This window comes from Microtus pennsylvanicus, chromosome 20, assembly GCF_037038515.1.
Source record: "Microtus pennsylvanicus isolate mMicPen1 chromosome 20, mMicPen1.hap1, whole genome shotgun sequence".
Lineage (NCBI taxonomy): Eukaryota > Metazoa > Chordata > Mammalia > Rodentia > Cricetidae > Microtus > Microtus pennsylvanicus.
Window position 1 is genome coordinate 9,013,571 of NC_134598.1, and position 17,416 is coordinate 9,030,986.

Below are 17,416 nucleotides of genomic sequence, written 5' to 3' on the forward strand. Positions count from 1 at the left end.
CAGACAAAATATTGTATACATAATAAATAAATAAATATTTTAAAAAAACAAATTCGAGGGTTGGAGAGATTTAGAAAATAATTTTTAATAAGGAAATCCAGATCTAAAAATAAATTATTTCCACCTGGGCCAAGAACCTATTCAGCCTCTGCCGCCTCTTCCACTTCTCCACATTCGAAGCGCACGAAGTCCACTACAGACACGCCCTGGGGCTGCACGTACTGCCCCAGCGTGATGGAAGGGTCCAGCAGGTACGGCTGGGACAGCATTCTGGTCTCAGTCTCTCCTCCAGGCTCATCGTCCAGGGAGCCAACCGAGAGAGGGGCCATGCCCACCACATGCTGCCCCAGGCGACGGCCCACATCCTGCAGGTTTGCGCTCTGCTCACAGGTCTCGCAGACGACCAGGGCCGCATACTTCCCCAGGACCAGGTTGTGGAGGGAGGGGCTCTGGGTTACTCCGTGCACATAAGAGCCAACATAGAACCCAGACGGCACCTTCACCCAGGCAGCTCGCTTAAGAATCATGTTTTCTCCCAGTTTCCCTATAAAAGAGCAAAAACAAGAAACGACGACCGCTGGATTGTGGTGACCAGGGTGGCAGGAATGTGGCCAGGTGTGCATGGCGACCTTTCTGTCCGTGCAGTAATCTTCAATGAGACGGAGGATGCGAGCCTCATCTTGTATCCTAGGAGGATGGGGAGGAAGGAAAACGGCAGGGTCCCTACAGGATACCTAGATGGGGCTGGCTGCCACAGACTCACCGCATGGTTCTGCCTCTTCCTGGCTCTGTGACCTCGGGCATTTATCAACTGCCCGAGCCTTAGCTTCCTCACCTATACAATGAAAATACTACCTACCTTTCAGGGCTACTGCTAGAAATAAAGAGGCGACATACGCAAGAAGCATGTCTTCTGGTGTCTCCTGCATAGCGGGCACTCAGAACCTGGCTACTTTCATCAGACTAAACTCAGGCTCAGAGAGGTCAGGCGATACACCCACCTATATGTGGCAGAGTTGGAATTCCAACTCAGAGTGGACCCCGAAGCAGAAACTGGATTTTCTCCCCACCACACCGTTGAAAACACAACCACACAGAAACACACAACTCCCATCACCACCAGGATCTGGGAAAGGTCTATAACCAAAAGCCCCTGACAGTTTCAACGTCCGCCTGCCAGAAGTACAAAGATAACACTCTCAAAACCTCATGAGACCCAAAAGCAGACTCTAGTCTTCTCCTTTTCCCCAGGATCCCCGTCCAACAGAAGCCAAAACAAAGAATAGGGAGGGACAACGGGCAAACAGCAGGGTCTGAGGAAGATGCAGTGACAGCCACACTTTTAGCTAGAGGTTATAAAGTGAGAAAAGACCCAGAAATCAAGTAAACAGGAAAACAGATCAGAATTCTACCCAACAGACAACTACCAGAAGCTACCAAGGTCAAAACCCCCATTTCTTTCAGGATTTCTTAACACAGCTGCTGGCCTGGTTGCTCACCCAGGACTCGCTGGGCAGCAGTATGAGGTCACCTTGCAAAAGCAGAACTGTGCCTTGACTAGAAGCTGCAGACGGCAAGAAAACTCCCAGCAGTGAAAATCCAGCCTGCTTCCCTCGCTCCATCAGGACACATGGAAAGGGGGCAAGCAGCCCTCCTGAAGCCCCGTGACCAGGCGGGGCTCCCCAACAATGGCTTCTGCAGACGGGCATCCTCATAAACTCACCAGCTAATTCCCAAAGCACACGAGCTTACATTTTCTTTAGAAAAAAAAAATTTCTTTTTATTTAATGTGTAGGGTGCTCTGACTGCATGGGTGTCTGCGAACCACATGCACGTTGTGCCCCTGGAAGCCAGAATCCCTTAGAACTGGAGTTAGAGATTGTCACTAGCCACCAAGCTGGTGTTAGGAATCAGACCAGGGTCCTCTGGAAATACAGCCAGGGCTCTTAACTTCTGAGCCATCCCCCAACCCTTTAAATTTTCTTCTCACCTTTTGTGTGTTTTTCCCTACAACATACACAGAAGGGGTCACCTGTAAGCTAGAGCCGCCTCATCTTTGTTTAGTGCGTGGTAAGAACTCCAGTTCCCTCAATGCGCTACCCAGTTAGAGCTTGGGGATGCTGCCTCCTTTGGCTCTTTAGGGTGTCTGCTGCTTCCCGGAAGGCCAACCCAGATTCACATACTCTTGCCCTTAGAGGCACGTAAGCTTGTCATTCTTTTTTATTAGTTATTACTGAGAATTTCATACATGTATATGACACATCTCTATTACATTTATTACTGACAGCATCACACATGTGTACGTATGACATATTTCTATCATATTCACTCCTACCACCTACCTCCAATTACGGAATGAGATTTGGGGGGGCATCAAAGAGATCAGGGAAACTCAGACCTTGACTTTCACTTCCCAGAACCCTCAGATACTCACCAATCGCTAAGGCCAAGTGGTCCTTGAGAGCGCCTTCTGTGCCGGGCCCAGCTGCAAGTTCAGAGAGCTCAGAGGAGTTCAGGAAGCCCTACGCACAGGAGACAAGCGTGAGCGGGTGCTGCACTGCCGGAATCAAAGAGCCTGGACCAGGGAAGATGGTAAGATGACCATCTATAAACAGACGAAGCCTCCGCGAGGCCCAGGATGTTACAGACTGACAGCATCACCATGCCTGCAAACCTCACTCTCCTACTGCACCACCTTTCTCCATTCGACCTCCTTAGGATTTCCTAGAAACCGGGACCAGGATTTTACACAATCATAGAGGATCAAACCTCATGGGTTTGGGGTGCTGCCAGGAACTCGTGATACTGCAGGAGCAGGAGAGGACAGTGCCATTTCCCGCTGAGCACTTACCCTTTCACTCTGGGCCCCAGGGCGGGGCATCTGAGGACACTCCTCCTTTTTTATTATTGTTTTCTGGGGACAGGGTCCTATTCTGTAATCTTGAAAATCTTGGAACGCACATTGTAGCCCAGGCTGACCTCAAACTCCTGGAAATCTTCCTGCCTCTGCCTCCCAAGCACTGGGATTACAAATACACATCACAACCAGCTTGATGATGAACTTCCAAGGATACAAAAGGATGAGGTTTTTAAAAAAAAAATTGTTATGTATACAATAGTCTGTCTGCGTGTATGTCTGCAGGCCAGAAGAGGGCACCAGACCTCATTACAGATGGATGTGAGCCACCATGAGGTTGCCGGGAATTGAACTCAGGACCTTTGGAAGAGCAGGTAATGCTCTTAACCACTGAGCCATCTCTCCAGCCCTGATGAGTTTTTTAAAAGTGCAAATACACAACATTATTCATTGAGCAATGAATTTTGATTTCTAATTGTTGAATTTTGGCAATAGCCTAAATGCCCAAAACAGGAGACTGGCTGAATAATCCACACAAAAGAATACTATGCAACTAGGAAAAAAAAAAGACAACGAGATAGTGAACATGGTGGAACAAAGGAAGTTTTATGAACTGCTGTGAACTGTTCCCATGATACACGCAAGTGAAAAAACGAGTGTGCACGTCACCATCTGTACCAGAATCAAATGTACACTTACACGTTCTTCGTAACAAGAAATACTTAAAAGTCAAACCATGATCCAATGAGCCCACTTATTTACAAAAGTGGATGAAAATGGGGTTTCGAGAAGCTGGGGAGATGGCTCAGTGGTTAAAAGCACTGACTGCCCTTCCAGAGGACAAGTGTTCAATTCCCAGCACCAAATGGCAGTTCGCAACTGTCTATACGCCCAGGTTCAAGGGACCCAGCGCTCTTCCTGGCCTGTGAGGGCACCGTACACACATAGTGTGTTATATAGGTAAAACAATCATATGCATAATGTAAAAATAAATCTTAAAAAGGAAAGAAAGGAGAATGAGATTCAAGGCTGGAGAGACAGCTCAGAGGTTATGAGCACAGAGGATCTGAATTCAGTTCCCAACACCCATATTGGGCAGCTGACAACCACTGTGACTCCTTCTCACCTTCCTTTGTGGGCACCCAAGTGCATGCAAACAAATAAACATAAGATAAACCTTATACAACAAAAAATAATGAGATTCAAAAGGGATTGAGGGGGGCAGGGAGACGGCTCAGTGGGCAAAGGCGCGTGTTGCCAAGCCTGACCACCTGAGCAGCTGCAGAACCAACATAATGGAAGGACAGAACTGAGTCCTGCCAAGCACCCATACACACATACATATACACATACATACACATACATACACATACACACACACACACACACCAGTATATCGTGATAAGAATAATGCAATAAAAAATCTTTAAGCCGCACGCCTTTAATTCCAGCACTCGGGAGGCAGAGGTAGGCGGATCTCTGTGAGTTCGAGACCAGCCTGGTCTACAGAGCTAGTTCCAGGACAGGCTCCAAAGCCACAGAGAAACCCTGTCTCGAAAAACCAAAAAAAAAAAAGAAAAAAAAAATCTTTAAAAGAGAAGGAATAAGATATCTCTTTGTTTTGAGAGTTCCTTTAAAGACTCTAGAGTCATTGATGTGATATTCTGGATTAACAATCTGCAGTTTCTGATCAGCTGGGGCTGAAGAATCAGCTTGTGATTATCAAGAGACCAGAATACCGATGTGAAAGTGTTGCTTTACATGGACAGTCGATACTGGCTGGCAAGGACTGAGAAATGAGCATCACTGAAGGGAAATCTTCTGGGAAGGGTTTCCTCGTGGTCACCAGGTCAGGTAGTGAGAACTGGATCCCCAGCACTTGCATAAAGAGATGGTCACCCCGAAAAGAACAGACCCCTAAGGCGTGGTGACAAATTCAGCAAGCGGAGATGCCCTTCAGACTCACCTTGGTGTAGGTGGACAGCTGATCATGCAGGCTCTGACAGTGAGACAGGGTCCCCAGGGCGACTTGCTGGACCAACTGCTGAAACTTTAAATTTCTAGAGACAAAATCCGTCTCACAGTTTACCTGTGGGAACAACAGTACAGCTGCACAAGCTGCTTACAGACAGTCCCTAAACGTCCTTGAGGTTGGAGGCTAAGCCAAGAACAAGCTGCAGACTCCACAGAAACTAACAGCCCGGTTTAAAGCTGCAGCTCCACAGTTCTGGTGAGGCAGAAACCAGGAAGTGACTGTCGCCATGGCAGGGAGTCGGCAACAACCTGCATTTTACCTAGGAGGGCCCCAGAACATCCTGAAGGACTCCCAAGTTCACCACACACCACGGTCACCTCGTCCATTAACCCCGTCCGACTCCAAGCCTTTTCTGTTTTGTGAAAGGGTCTCAGGCTGGCCGTGAAGTGGGTGAGTAGCCGTGGATGACCCTGAACTGATCTTCCTGCCTCCGCCTCTAAGTGCTAGAATCACACCCAGGAGCCACCATGCCCACCCTCCAAACCACTGATACGGTCACTTGTTTATCTCATTCCTTTATTGTCACCTTCTCTGCACCTGCTGTCGGTCGTGACCTGCCGCGCACCCCCCCCAACCCCTCTTACCCCCCCTTACCTCCCCCCACCCCCGTCTGTGCTCTGTGTGCTATTACCCAGTTTGCGCGCTTCGGGCAAGGGGGCTGGAGGTTAAAATACACAGACACACAGACAGAGACTGTGACACAGGTCATCCTTGAATTCCTCAAGAATGCCCCCTTTATTGTGTTCAGGGGCAGATTATATAGAGATAGCCACGCCCCAGCCAAACCCACCAGAAACCACTCTCCTGCCATCAGGAACTCCTGAAGGTCTCGTGCTCAGAGCAGCTGTAGGTACTCAGATCAGGGGATTACAAGAAATTCAGGATCTGGGGTTTAACTGCTCCCAACAATGACCCTCCAGCCTCCTCTAAATCCGCTACTTACCAGTCCTCAATATACAGAGTAACACGTTAATATAAGTACTAACTTTAAAATCTATTTTACTTTTTCTTATTTTTTTTTCAGGGGTAAAGGGGTCCGGGTTTCACTTTTGCCTAGCTGCCCTCAAACCCACAGTAATCCTCCTGCCTCAGTCTCCCAAGTGTTGAGATCACAGGAAAACCTACCTGTTCCAGGTCACAAGGCTTCACTGCATCCACACTGAGAACCGTTCTAGGTTGCTAGGCCGTTTCCCATCAAGACACCTGTGCATCTCTACACTAAACCCAGGCCGTGAGAACAAAACTCCAACCACCACTGCAGTTCTCAACAGATCCCGTACCACAGGCCTTGTACTCCAAGACAAGCTGTTTCTAGTACACGGACTCCCCAACAACTCACCTCTACTAGCACGGCTGTGTTTCCCTCTTGCAGCAGTCCAATCAAGCCTTCTTTGGCCTTCCTCCCATAGAGCTTGGCTGCTTTGCTCCAGCCTTCCTTCTGGGCCTGCTTGTGCAGCCAGGCCTCTGCCTACAAATGGAAAAGAGGAAAATTCGAAATGAATGGTGCTTTAAAGTATATCCAAACCAGCCCGGCGGTGGTGGCGCATGCCTTTAATCCCAGCACTTGGGAGACAGACGCAGGCGGATCCCTGTGAGTTCGAGACCAGCCTGGTCGACAAAGTGAGTTCCAGGACGGCCAAGGCTACAAATAGAAATCCGTCTTGAAAAACAAAAAACAAAGATCATATCTAAACCAACCGATCTTTCTGCACTCCCACATTCTGTAACAGAAACTAGTGCCTCCTAAGTGCTCTACCCGAGCACCGTAGGTAGCCGGTGCTTTAATCTTCACAACCCCACTACGGGTTAGTGTCTTCGTTACACAGACAACGCTGACATAGCTCTAAAGGATTAATTGTAACGTACAAAATTACGGTGCATGAGGGCCTCTGGCGTCTAACTTCGAAATTTACACAAACACTTACCACCAAGCAGTAGCAAATCCCACAGCCCCCTAACATGGGATCAACTCTGGGATTCTGGGTCAATTGAATACAAAATCGTTTAAGCCAAATTCTTCGCTTTGGCTCTGTCGTTAAGGACGCTGGGCCGTAGGTCACATCTATGATCCCCAGAACGGCCCCGGAAGAAAAGTGTAATGTCGAGCCGCTGCACCAGGTCGGGCAGCGCCTCCTCCCACCTGTTTGAGGTCACCGCCACAAGTCTCCAGAGCTTTCTTGCAGTTGACGAAGGAGTAGCCTGTTTTCCGCCGCAGCTTCATAAGGAGCTCCTTGCTGGAGGCAGATGCCAAAGAGGGGCCCGCGTGAAACGTGTGCCATGGCTGGGACGACTGAAGCAGGACGGACCTCGCCTGGAGGGAGGAAGGAGAAAGGGGATGAGCGGTCGGGAGCGGCCGGGGCTGGACAGAGGCGAGGGGGCACGGCCGCAGGGCGAGCCCTCGTGGGCACTGCCGGGTGGACGGCGCGGAGCCCGGATAGGGGAACGGGAAGGGCACGCTCACGGCGCCCGGGAGCGCAGGTTAGCCCCTGGGCCACGAGCCCTCACCGAGCGACCAGTGCACGCGACCGGGAAGAAGCGCAGCGACCGCAGCAGCGACATCCTTTCTAGCAGCCTGGACACGCCCGCGCGCCGGCGCATAGGTGAAACGCCCGGCCTACGGCGTGGCGCGAGGGCCAAAACTCCTCCCGGAACGTGTCGAGCGAGGATGCTGCCACCTGCAGACCGGAGGAATATAATCGCCTCTTTGGTTTGACTTTTTAAACTGTATCAGAAAAGACTTAGACCTCAGTGGGTAAACCAGAAAAACGACACGATAACATTGTTACAAAATAACAACACAAGACATGTAGACAATAGTTTATGTTTCTTTATTTCCAATTTTCATTTTCAGTATTCATTTATGACCCAGGACAAAGGGGAAGCAGGTAGGTGGGCTCAGGAAACTATCCAAAGTCACCTGGAGAGGTGGCATGGAGTTCCTTCAACAAACCGAATATATAATTACTGAATCAGCAAAATATCTGCGGAACACCAGTGTGCCCTGGGCTCTTGTCAGTTTCAGGGGATTAGTGATGAATAAATCACCGACAGCCCTGTGCTCCAAGGTATCTATTGGTGAGAAAATAGAATCAGATATGGCAAGATAAGGTCCCTATACAGATAAAGATCTCCCAAGAAGGAAGTCACAGCCAAACAGAAGGACCAGCAAAAGGAGGGTGTTTTTGTTTTGTTTTTCCAGAAGCAAAGAACGAATTTTAACAGGAAGCAGTGGCCCTTCCTGTAAGAAGAGCAGAGAAGTAAGGAAATGCAGCCACAGAGCTAGGGAACAAGTAAGACTTTAGCAATTTGGCTAATAGTGCAATACAAAGGGGTAGGAAATGAAATACAAAGTATTTTGTGAGAGCGCTAGTGTAGCCTGGGTACCAGGCAGAGGCATTCGTTCCTGCAGTAGAAGCTAAATCCAGCAGATTTGGGAAGGCTGCAAGAATCTGAAGAGTGGTTTGGAGGTTAAGAGGAAGGCAGTAGACACACCAGAGATAGCTGTGTGCCTAAACAGTAAGCAAAGAGGCCCGTCCAGACCGCTTCAGAGGGCAGAGACAAATTAGGATGGAAAAGCTGGAGATCAGAAGAACCTAGAACTCAGTCCAGGTTGGACACAAAGTGATAATCTGTGGTCAGGCCTTGAACTCTGCAAAGGATGAAGAAGTATAACCCAAGGGACAGCTCTGCAGCTTGCCCCACCCAGTCTCAGGTCTTAGAGTCTTATTATAGCAGGCAAGACGCAGGTGTTCTGAGGTGTCTTGGTACCAGCTCCCCCTCAATATCTACATTTTGGGGGTGCAGAAGAGATGATTAATGCTCATTTTTTCCCTTAAAGAATGTCAAAGAAATTTTTTTTTGGTTTTTGTTTGTTTGTTTGTTTCTGTTTTTGTTTTTTGAGGCAGGATCTCGCTATATAGTTCTGGCTGGCCTCAAACTCACTCTGTAGATCCAGCGGGCCTCAGGCTCACAGAGGTCCACCTGCTTCTGCCTCTGGAGTGCTGGAGGGTTAAAGGCATATGCTGCCACCCCAAGCAAAGAATGTGCTTTTTTAAAAAGTCCTTTCTGAAGCTGGGCGGTGGTGGCACACATCTTTAATCTCAGCACTCAGGAGGCAGAGGCAGGTGAATCTCTGTGTTCGAGGCCAGTCTGGTCCATAGAGTTCCAGGACAACCAGGGCTACACAGAGAAACCCTGTCTCAGAAAAACAAGCAAAAAAAGTCCATTCTGTTTAAAGAAGCGATCAGTGGCAGTCTCTTCACAGCCATGATTCAGTTTGCCTCCCTTACCCTCCCCGATATCCTGCACACCATCTCATCCTCCTCCGCTGAAGGCCCCTTCTTTGTGCTTTAAACTCAATGCTTCTAGGGCTCTGCTATTTTAACAAGCTGTCCCCCTCCTGCATCTCCCCAAGAATACCTTGGGGAGCAAACTGGAAGAGGTAAGAAAGAAGACAGGCAATCCATCCTTCTCTTTGGTCCAGATGTTTATGGCTCTGGAGATATGCCATCCTCTGCTGAGGCAGGGGCTGGGCTCAGCAGCAGGGGTGAAGCCCAGCAGGTCTCACTTCCCTGTGCCTGGCCCTATAGATGTTGATATTCACATCCTCATCCCGTTGGGCCAGCTCCAGCTGGAAGTGCTGGGGCAGGAAGTGCCGAAAGAAACTCTCAGTCCCATGCTCCTCTCTCATCTTGCAGGCCAGGTAGATGGTGCCCTGGGGCCCACACAGGTGTTGGAGGGTCCCCACCAGCAGTGGGAAGGTAGGTTCCAGATACACGATATCTGCCCCCAGCACCAAGTCATAGTTTCCAGGAAAGCCATGCTGGTCAATTCCCCAGGACAAGGCACAGACCTTCACCCGGCCTCCAGATGGTACATTAGCGCGGACATTATACTGGATCTGCTGTAAGGCCAATGGTAGATCAGTGATGGTAACATCCCCCCCTGAGGGAGAGCAAGGAGGAGAAATCCAAGTCAGAGGGACCGTGAAAAGGCTCATGACTCCTGCCCGAAGGGTCCAGAGACCTCAAGGCCTCATGCCTTGAAAAGCCCGAAGTCCATACTTTTGGCTTTTAGCTGCCCTAACCCCAGCCTCACCCATGCCAGTCTCGTTACTCCACATTCCACAACATCAACATTCTCTCCGAGCTAATCTTCAACCTCTCTGCCCAACACACAACAACCAGATGTCAGCAAAAGCCTGGGCAGGACCAAGCTGGGGACGAGCTGGGCGCCCCCACCCACCTACCCACCCAAACTCAGAAGACGTGACCTCAGCTGAGCCTCAGAGGACAAGCACAAGTTGGTCAGATGAAGCTTTCCAAGCACGAAATAGAGCACAAGGGCCTGGAAGGCAAAGGGCACGGCATAGTTAAGGAAGGCTACAGTCTAGAAGAGCGGTTCTCAACCCCCAAATGGCCATGGGAAAACACAGATTCATATGATTCATAACAGCAGTAAAATTACAGGCATGAAGTAACAACAAAAATAGTTTTATGGCTGGGGGTCACCACAGCATGAGGAATGGAATTAAAGGGTTAAAGCATTAGGAAGACTGAGAACCACTGCTCTAAAATGTCAAGACCCTACCCAAGGCCTGTGGCATGCTAAGGAGAGCCAGGCTTGAGAGTGTGTTCACATGCTGAGCAAGCACTCAGTCGCTATACTCCCGGTCCAAGAATCAGGTTTGAAGAGCAGAATCTGGGGTAAAGACGATCAGATCGGTATTACAGAATACTTTACTCACACAACAAACGGGGACTGAGTTCTTGCTAAATGCTAGGGACACAACGGGAAGAAAAACCAAACTGCAGCCTCCCTAAAGTTTCCCTCTGGACATGGAAACACACACACACACAAATCACAAAAGTAACTACTTAATCGGAAGCAGGATTAACAGTAGAGAAAGCAGAAGCAGTAAGATCTCACTCATCCATCCTCATCACGGGTCCTCTGTGCCAGGTGTCTGGAATACAGCAGTGAACAAGACAGATCCACCCCTTATGCTGGGCAGTGGTGGTACACACCTTTAATCCCAGCACTCGGGAGGCAGAGGCAGGCGGATCTCTGTGAGTTTGAGGCCAGCCTGGTCTACAAGAGCTAGTTCCAGGACAGGCTTCAAAACTACAGAGAAACTCTGTCTCTAAAAACCAAAATAATAATGATAATAATAAATAATAATAATAATCCACCCCCATGGAGTTTATAGAATAGTGTAGGCGTGGCAAAACCTGCCTGTGATTTTAGCACTAGGGAAGCAGAATAGGGACAATCATCACTTAGAGACCAACTACACAGCAAGACCCTGACTCAGTAAACTAGAGGAGAGCTGGAGTGAAAAAACAAAACACTACTACTAATAATAGTAATAATAATGTTTCAAAATAAATTAGTTTTAAAAAGGGAACAGGCTGGGGTTGTAGCTCAATTGGTAGAATACATAAGGCCCTTGGTTTTATTCCACCAAATAAATTAAGTAATTAATTTTTAGACCAAAAGTGATAGTACATGCCTGTAATCCCAACACTAGAGAGGAATAGGCAGCCAAATCAGAAGTTCAAAGTCATCCTTGGTTATGTCCTTTGAAGCCAGCCTAGACTCCACGAGACTCTGTTTCAAAAATAGGGGAATGGGTCAATAAGGTAACTCAGTGGATAAAGACGCTTGCCACCAAGTCTTACAATCTGAGTTTGAGTTTTGAGCCCCATATGGTGGAGAGAACTGACTCCCACAAACGTTCTTTTGACCTCCACACATGTGCCATGACAAGTACGCTCCCCTCAATAAACAAATGTAACTTTTTTCAATTAAACAAAAAACAGCGGTGCCAGACAGTGGTGGGCACAGGCCTTTAATCCCAGCACATGGGAGGCAGAGACAGGCTGATCTGAGTTCGAGACCAGCCTGGTCTACAGGGTGGGTTCCAGGACAGCCAGGGATACACAGAGAAACCCTGTCTCGAAAACAACAACAACAACAAACAGTGTCAAGAAGAGAAGATATGACTAAAAGAAATGAAATACCCAAGCCTAGTGGTACCCACCTGTCTGTAATTGTAGCACTTGGGAGGCTGAGGCAGGAGGACTGTTAGTCTCCGACCAGGTGGGGCTACATGGCAAGACACATTGTCAACAAACCAAAACTAAACAGGGCCTGGTGGCTCACACCTATAATCCCAGCACTTGGGACACAGAGGCCAGAAGATGAGCAGTTTAAGGCCAACCAGGGTTACATTAGACCTTATCTAAAAGAACAACGCCGAAAAGAAGTAAGACAACACACAAATACATCAAATACATGGTACAGTGAGGCACCAAGCAGGGAAGAGGTGTGACTCCTCTGAGGACAGACGGCTTGGGAAATCCTCCCTAAGCATTCTTGGGAAAGACCCAAAGAGAAGCAGGGATGGAGCAAACCACGTGGCTCCTCCTGGCTAAAGTCTACCAAACACCTGATCAGCAAGCACGCACAGAGAGCTTGAGGCAGGACCATGCCTGGCAGGTGTGAAGATGGAGCAGCAGGGACAAACAGCAGCAGGAGCAGAGGGAGGGGGACAGGGGGGCCAACTCCTGTGATGAGAGAAGGTGGGGCGGTTTTAAGTGGAAGGACTTTCTACACTGACTCAGGGTTTATTAGGTGTACTTTGATTGTTGTGATTTAAAAAAACAACAAAAAACAAAACAAAACCCACAAGCGGGCTGGAGAGATGGCTCAGCAGTTAAGAGCACGTGTTTGTGTTGCTCTTGCAGAGGACCCCGGCTTGACTCCCATCATGTGACCCACATGGTGCCTCACAACCATCTGCAACCCCAGTTCCAGGTGATCTGGTGCTTCCTTCGGACATCTTCAGGCACCAGGATCGCATGTGGTACACACATGCAGGCAGAACACACACAAATAAATAAATAAATCTTTAAAAAACACACACAAGCAAAAGACTGCAGCAGAGCAAGAACAGAAGTAGGGGAATTTAGTTAGGAGGCAACAGCAAAGGTACCTGTCATGGGGCGAGATGATCTTGGTTGGAAATCAGGTAAGTGACAAAGACAAAGAAGCAGATTCTGAATATATTCTGAAACTGCTGCCAGTGTCAACAAGCTGATATTCTCTTCTCTCTCTCTCTCTCTCTCTCTCTCTCTCTCTCTCTCTCTCTCTCTCTCTCTCTCCTTCCCCCTTTCTCTCTCCTTTCTCAGAGATTTTGATTAAGGATTTTTATTTTGATTAAAGATTCTTTTTTTGAATCGAGACAGGGTTTCTCTGTAGCTTTGGAGCCTGTCCTGGAACTAGCTCTTGTAAACCAGGCTGGCCTCAAACTCACAGAGATCCGCCTGCCTCTGCCTCCCGAGTGCTGGGATTAAAGGTGTGCGCACCACTGACTGGGAATGTTTTTTTGAACATTTGGCCTAACTCAGACCAAATTGCCCGTGATGTAAATGAAGAGGGCTTCAGGAGAGGAGGCAGACTTGGAAACGGGAGCGCAATTTCATTTGTGAGCAAAGTCTGAAATGTCTATCAAACAATCCCGGGAAGATACTGAGTAGGCAATGGGTTATGTAAACAAGTCTGGATATAGAAATGAGAGAATCCTGGTCCTCACCATAAAAAGGACACTCAAAGCCACAAAATCATGTGACTTCTCAGGAGGGAGCATAGCCAGAAAAAAATAAGGGGTCAAAAGGGCTACTCCTGAGCTCTGGGGCGCTCAAAGTCTCTGTTGTAAGGATGAAAAGGAATTAATATAAAAAGAATGAAAAAGTATGCCAGCAGTGTAGGTGGAAGCCAGAAGTGCACTGGCCCAGAAAGCAAAGGACATTTCAAGGAGAGAAGAGTATCATGTCAGTGCTGAAACAACTGGAGTGTGCTAGAGACTGGTCCTGAGTTCAAAACACAACCCCAGCTAGAGACCCGGAGGAAATGCCTAACTGGGGTGGACTGGGGAAAGGACAGGAGAGGACTACAGTGACGTGAACATTTGGATGTAGGGGATGTAGGATCGGTCGCTGACCTACCCACAATAGAAATTCAGCATAGCTATGTACATATATATCAATCATACACACATGTATATACACAGCCAGTATGTAGATACTACTCTGTGTGTAAAGGATAGATAGATAGATAGATAGATAGATAGATAGATAGATAGATAGATAGATAGATAGATAGATAGATGAAAGACGATAGATAGATAGATAGATGATAGATAGATAGATAGATAGATAGATAGATAGATAGATAGATAGATAGATAGATAGATGATAGATAGAGAGATAGATAGATGATAGAAGATAGATAAATAGATGATAGATAGATAGATAGATAGATAGATAGATAGATAGACGATAGATAGATAGATAGATAGATAGATAGATAGATAGATGATAGATAGAGAGATAGATAGATGATAGAAGATAGATAGATAGATAGATGATAGATAGAGAGATAGATAGATGATAGAAGATAGATAAATAGATGATAGATAGATAGACGATAGAAGATAGATAGATGATAGATAGATAGATACATAGATACATAGATAAGGGTGGTAATTGCAGAGGAGGCATCCACAGTTTGAAGAATAAGAAGGTTAGGAAATAGATGTCTAAGAGGAGTGTGGAAGAATAAGCAGGCAAAGGAAATTTGACAAGCTAGCTGGGTAGCACAAGGACCCACCTGAGCTCAGTGAAAACCAGCTTAAAGTGAGTCTATGAGCACAGTTGTGTGAGTACTAAGAGATCCAAGCCAGCATGGGCTGGGGGTGGTGGGGAGGAAGGAAGAGCTGTTTGAGCCTAGCAATGAAGAATACATTTGCATTAGCCAAGCAGTAAAAGTGTTTCAAGCAGAAAGTGCAGCCCCCACGAAGTCCCAAAGGAAGGAGACATCAAAGCAGGTTTGTAGAATGGAGAGAAAGGTAATAGATACAGGCCAGGGAGCAGAACAGAAAGAGGCCACAGAGGGAGGCAGGACATTGGTAGCCAGGTCAAAGGGGTCACTTTTACACGGAAAGAAATAAGGATCGGTAGACGACTTGGGCGACCGTGTACGGTGTGGTGGGGTGTGGGGATGATACCTGCATTTTGAAAACGCCATTCTGATTGTAGGGTGGTGTGAGTGAGCCAGGATGTAGGTGGGGGCCAGGACTCAAAGCAAGAAGACCAACCAGTTTAACTCCTTATTATAGTCTGAGCAGAAAATGATGGTGGCTCAGGCTGCGGAGCCAGGAGGGGAGTCGAGAAAACACAAGAAAATCCAAGAGATTTTTTAGGAGTTAAAGTCCACAGGACATGAAGGGTATGGGGGAAAAAAAGCAGGGACAAAGGTGACGTTAAGGCTCCATACTGGGTGGGTGGGTGGTGGCTTCGTAATGGGAGAGCCTGAGGGAGAAACAGGTTTGGTGTGGGAAGATCACAGGGTCAGTTTGGGGGTGGTAACCCTTCCCATCATGAGACACTTAGGAAAATTGGGGCAAGAAGTGGTGGTGGACAACCCAAACATGGTGGGACAAGGGACAGACAGTTGTGCATGTGTTAAGAATACAAGACCGGCCTGATTTCTGGGACACAAAGCGAAAGAATAGATCACACCCAGATTTCAGACTTGGCAACTAAACAGGGCACAAAAAGGCCCCAGCTGGCCTGACAGTGGGTGCTCTCTCCCTCTTTCTCTCTCATGCACGTGCACACACACACACACACACACACGCACACACACACACACACACATTTTCCTTTTCTTCCTTCCCTCCCTTCCTACCTGAGACAGTCTTATGCTATAGCCCAGGTTGGCCCTTGACCTTATACCAATCTTCCTACCTCTGCCTCCTGAGTGCTGGGATTACAGGCATGAACCCCTAGATTTAGCGTCTCTCCTCCTAATGTAACTTTCTAACTCTCATCCACCCACCCTCCACAACCCCTCAGCTGTCAGCTTCCCCTTGATGGACCCTTCAGCGGTCAAGGTAACTCTGACAAGAGCCCTGCCACCGAGTATGTGCCTTAGCGTCTTCTCACACTGCCTATCCCTAGACCACGAGTTCTTGGAGAGAGGAAATCCTTGTTATCCATGTCAGCGCCCCCAGCACGACTCTTGGCACTCAGAGGACTTAGAATACATGTTGACTGAATGAACAGAAGAATGAATGTCTGTGTCTGCAAAGCCTTCCCTCAACGTGACCCAGTTATGTCCCCTATGACAAGGACATCTTGTTTGCATGACTTAGATCACAGGTAAGGAACTTTTTTAGTTTCTGACTCTTTATTAATTACCCCCTACATCTAAAATGAATATCTATATCATTTTAGATTTATCATTTATTATATCTATAACCAGGGTACCACCTACATCTAAATGAATATATATTTGTGTGTATATATCATATACATATATATAACCATTACACCCTAGCCCTCTAAAATTCACACCCTTATTTCTTCTAGCAATAAAAACCTAAAGCTGTATTTGGTATGGTGATATGCACCTGTAATTCCAGCACTTGGAAAATTGAGGCGTGAGGACCATTTTAGGCCAGCCTGGGCAGTAAGAGACTTTTCTCGACTAGACCACACCCCATCCCAGATCCGAGAGAGAGAGAGAGAGAGAGAGAGAGAGAGAGAGAGAGAGAGAGAGAGAGAGAGAGAGAGAGATTAAAGAAGATAAAACTCAAAAGACTCTAACATAACGAAGCTATAAAGCTTTGATGAGGTTGAACGCCCTAGGTCTCTTCTCCCTTCCGAATACCCACACATGCATTTTAACGCAAGAGCATCTCCAGCATTTCTTGGTTTGTTTTGCCCACCCTTGTACTAACTAGACTGGGTGTTCTGAACTCCGATCAGCGCTGTCTGCCTCACAGTAAATTAAGGGTTTGTTAAAACTAAAAAACTGAGTTGAGTTCAAAAGTCCTGCCCACCCTAAGGGATCCACGTATTAACTTTCCACACTCGGCTCCCCCTCCTCCCGAGATGCCAGCTCACGCACCCTGCAGCGCAGCCAAGATTCCCACGATGCCCGTCCCAGCGCCCAGTTCGATCACTTTCTTGCCTCGAAAATCCACATTCTGACTCTCGAAATAGTTACACAGGCTCAGAGCCTACGAGGGGTTGGAAAGAAAGAGAAAGAGGGACATTGTCACGACCGTGGTTCCATATGGGAGAGGCGGGGTCCGGGAACTGGATCTCTCAGGGACCCTCACTGAGGGCAGCCCCTTCTCACCGCATCCCACACGCGTGCCGCCACCCCAAGGCGCGACCCAAAGTTCTGCGTGATGCTCAGCTCGTGCCCACAGAAGCAGAACCGGCTGCTCTCCGAGTAAGAATCGGTGAAGAGCCGGACCTCCCGTGGGAACACGGATTCGGGCTCGGGTTCAGGATCCGAGTGGGAGCTGGCCATCAGGCAGAGAGAGCACAGGAGCACGTCGGCCGGCGCTCGGATCTCACTCGGTGGCTGGGTTGAGGCTGGGGACTGCCAGCCATCTGGGCTGCTCCCAGGCACCGGGCCCCGCCTCCCCAGCTCGCCCTCCTCCCTCC

At 48.1% G+C, this 17,416-nt stretch overlaps 2 protein-coding genes across 2 annotated transcripts; both read right to left on the minus strand.

Annotated features, from left to right (window-relative positions):
* Positions 1-60: 60 nt before the first annotated feature.
* Positions 61-7,490, minus strand: Tsfm (Ts translation elongation factor, mitochondrial). The gene is made up of 6 exons (XM_075954434.1): positions 7,398-7,490; positions 7,033-7,203; positions 6,232-6,360; positions 4,824-4,946; positions 2,435-2,522; positions 61-544 (listed from the first exon to the last, which is right to left on the minus strand). The coding sequence occupies exons 1-6, from the start codon at positions 7,488-7,490 to the stop codon at positions 138-140; spliced, it is 1,011 nt and encodes a 336-aa protein (XP_075810549.1). The 3' UTR covers positions 61-137.
* A 227-nt stretch (positions 7,491-7,717) lies between these two features.
* On the minus strand, positions 7,718-17,359 carry Eef1akmt3 (EEF1A lysine methyltransferase 3). Its single transcript, XM_075954232.1, has 3 exons — positions 17,103-17,359; positions 16,869-16,980; positions 7,718-9,836 (listed from the first exon to the last, which is right to left on the minus strand). Exons 1-3 carry the CDS (start codon positions 17,277-17,279, stop codon positions 9,427-9,429), a joined length of 699 nt encoding a protein of 232 aa, XP_075810347.1. The 5' UTR covers positions 17,280-17,359; the 3' UTR covers positions 7,718-9,426.
* Between the last annotated feature and the right edge of the window lie 57 nt (positions 17,360-17,416).

Coding starts and splice junctions, on each gene's coding strand:
- Tsfm (XM_075954434.1), bottom strand. CDS start 7,490: ATGCGCCGGCGCGCGGGCGTGTCCAGGCTGCTAGAAAGGATGTCGCTG. Junction 4,947..6,231: donor ACACAGCCGTGCTAGTAGAG/GTGAGTTGTTGG, acceptor TTGTTCCCACAG/GTAAACTGTGAGACGGATTT. Junction 545..2,434: donor CCACTTGGCCTTAGCGATTG/GTGAGTATCTGA, acceptor GCTCTTTTATAG/GGAAACTGGGAGAAAACATG.
- Eef1akmt3 (XM_075954232.1), bottom strand. CDS start 17,279: ATGGCCAGCTCCCACTCGGATCCTGAACCCGAGCCCGAATCCGTGTTC. Junction 16,981..17,102: donor CGGCACGCGTGTGGGATGCG/GTGAGAAGGGGC, acceptor AACCCCTCGTAG/GCTCTGAGCCTGTGTAACTA. Junction 9,837..16,868: donor AATCTTGGCTGCGCTGCAGG/GTGCGTGAGCTG, acceptor GCTCTCCCTCAG/GGGGGGATGTTACCATCACT.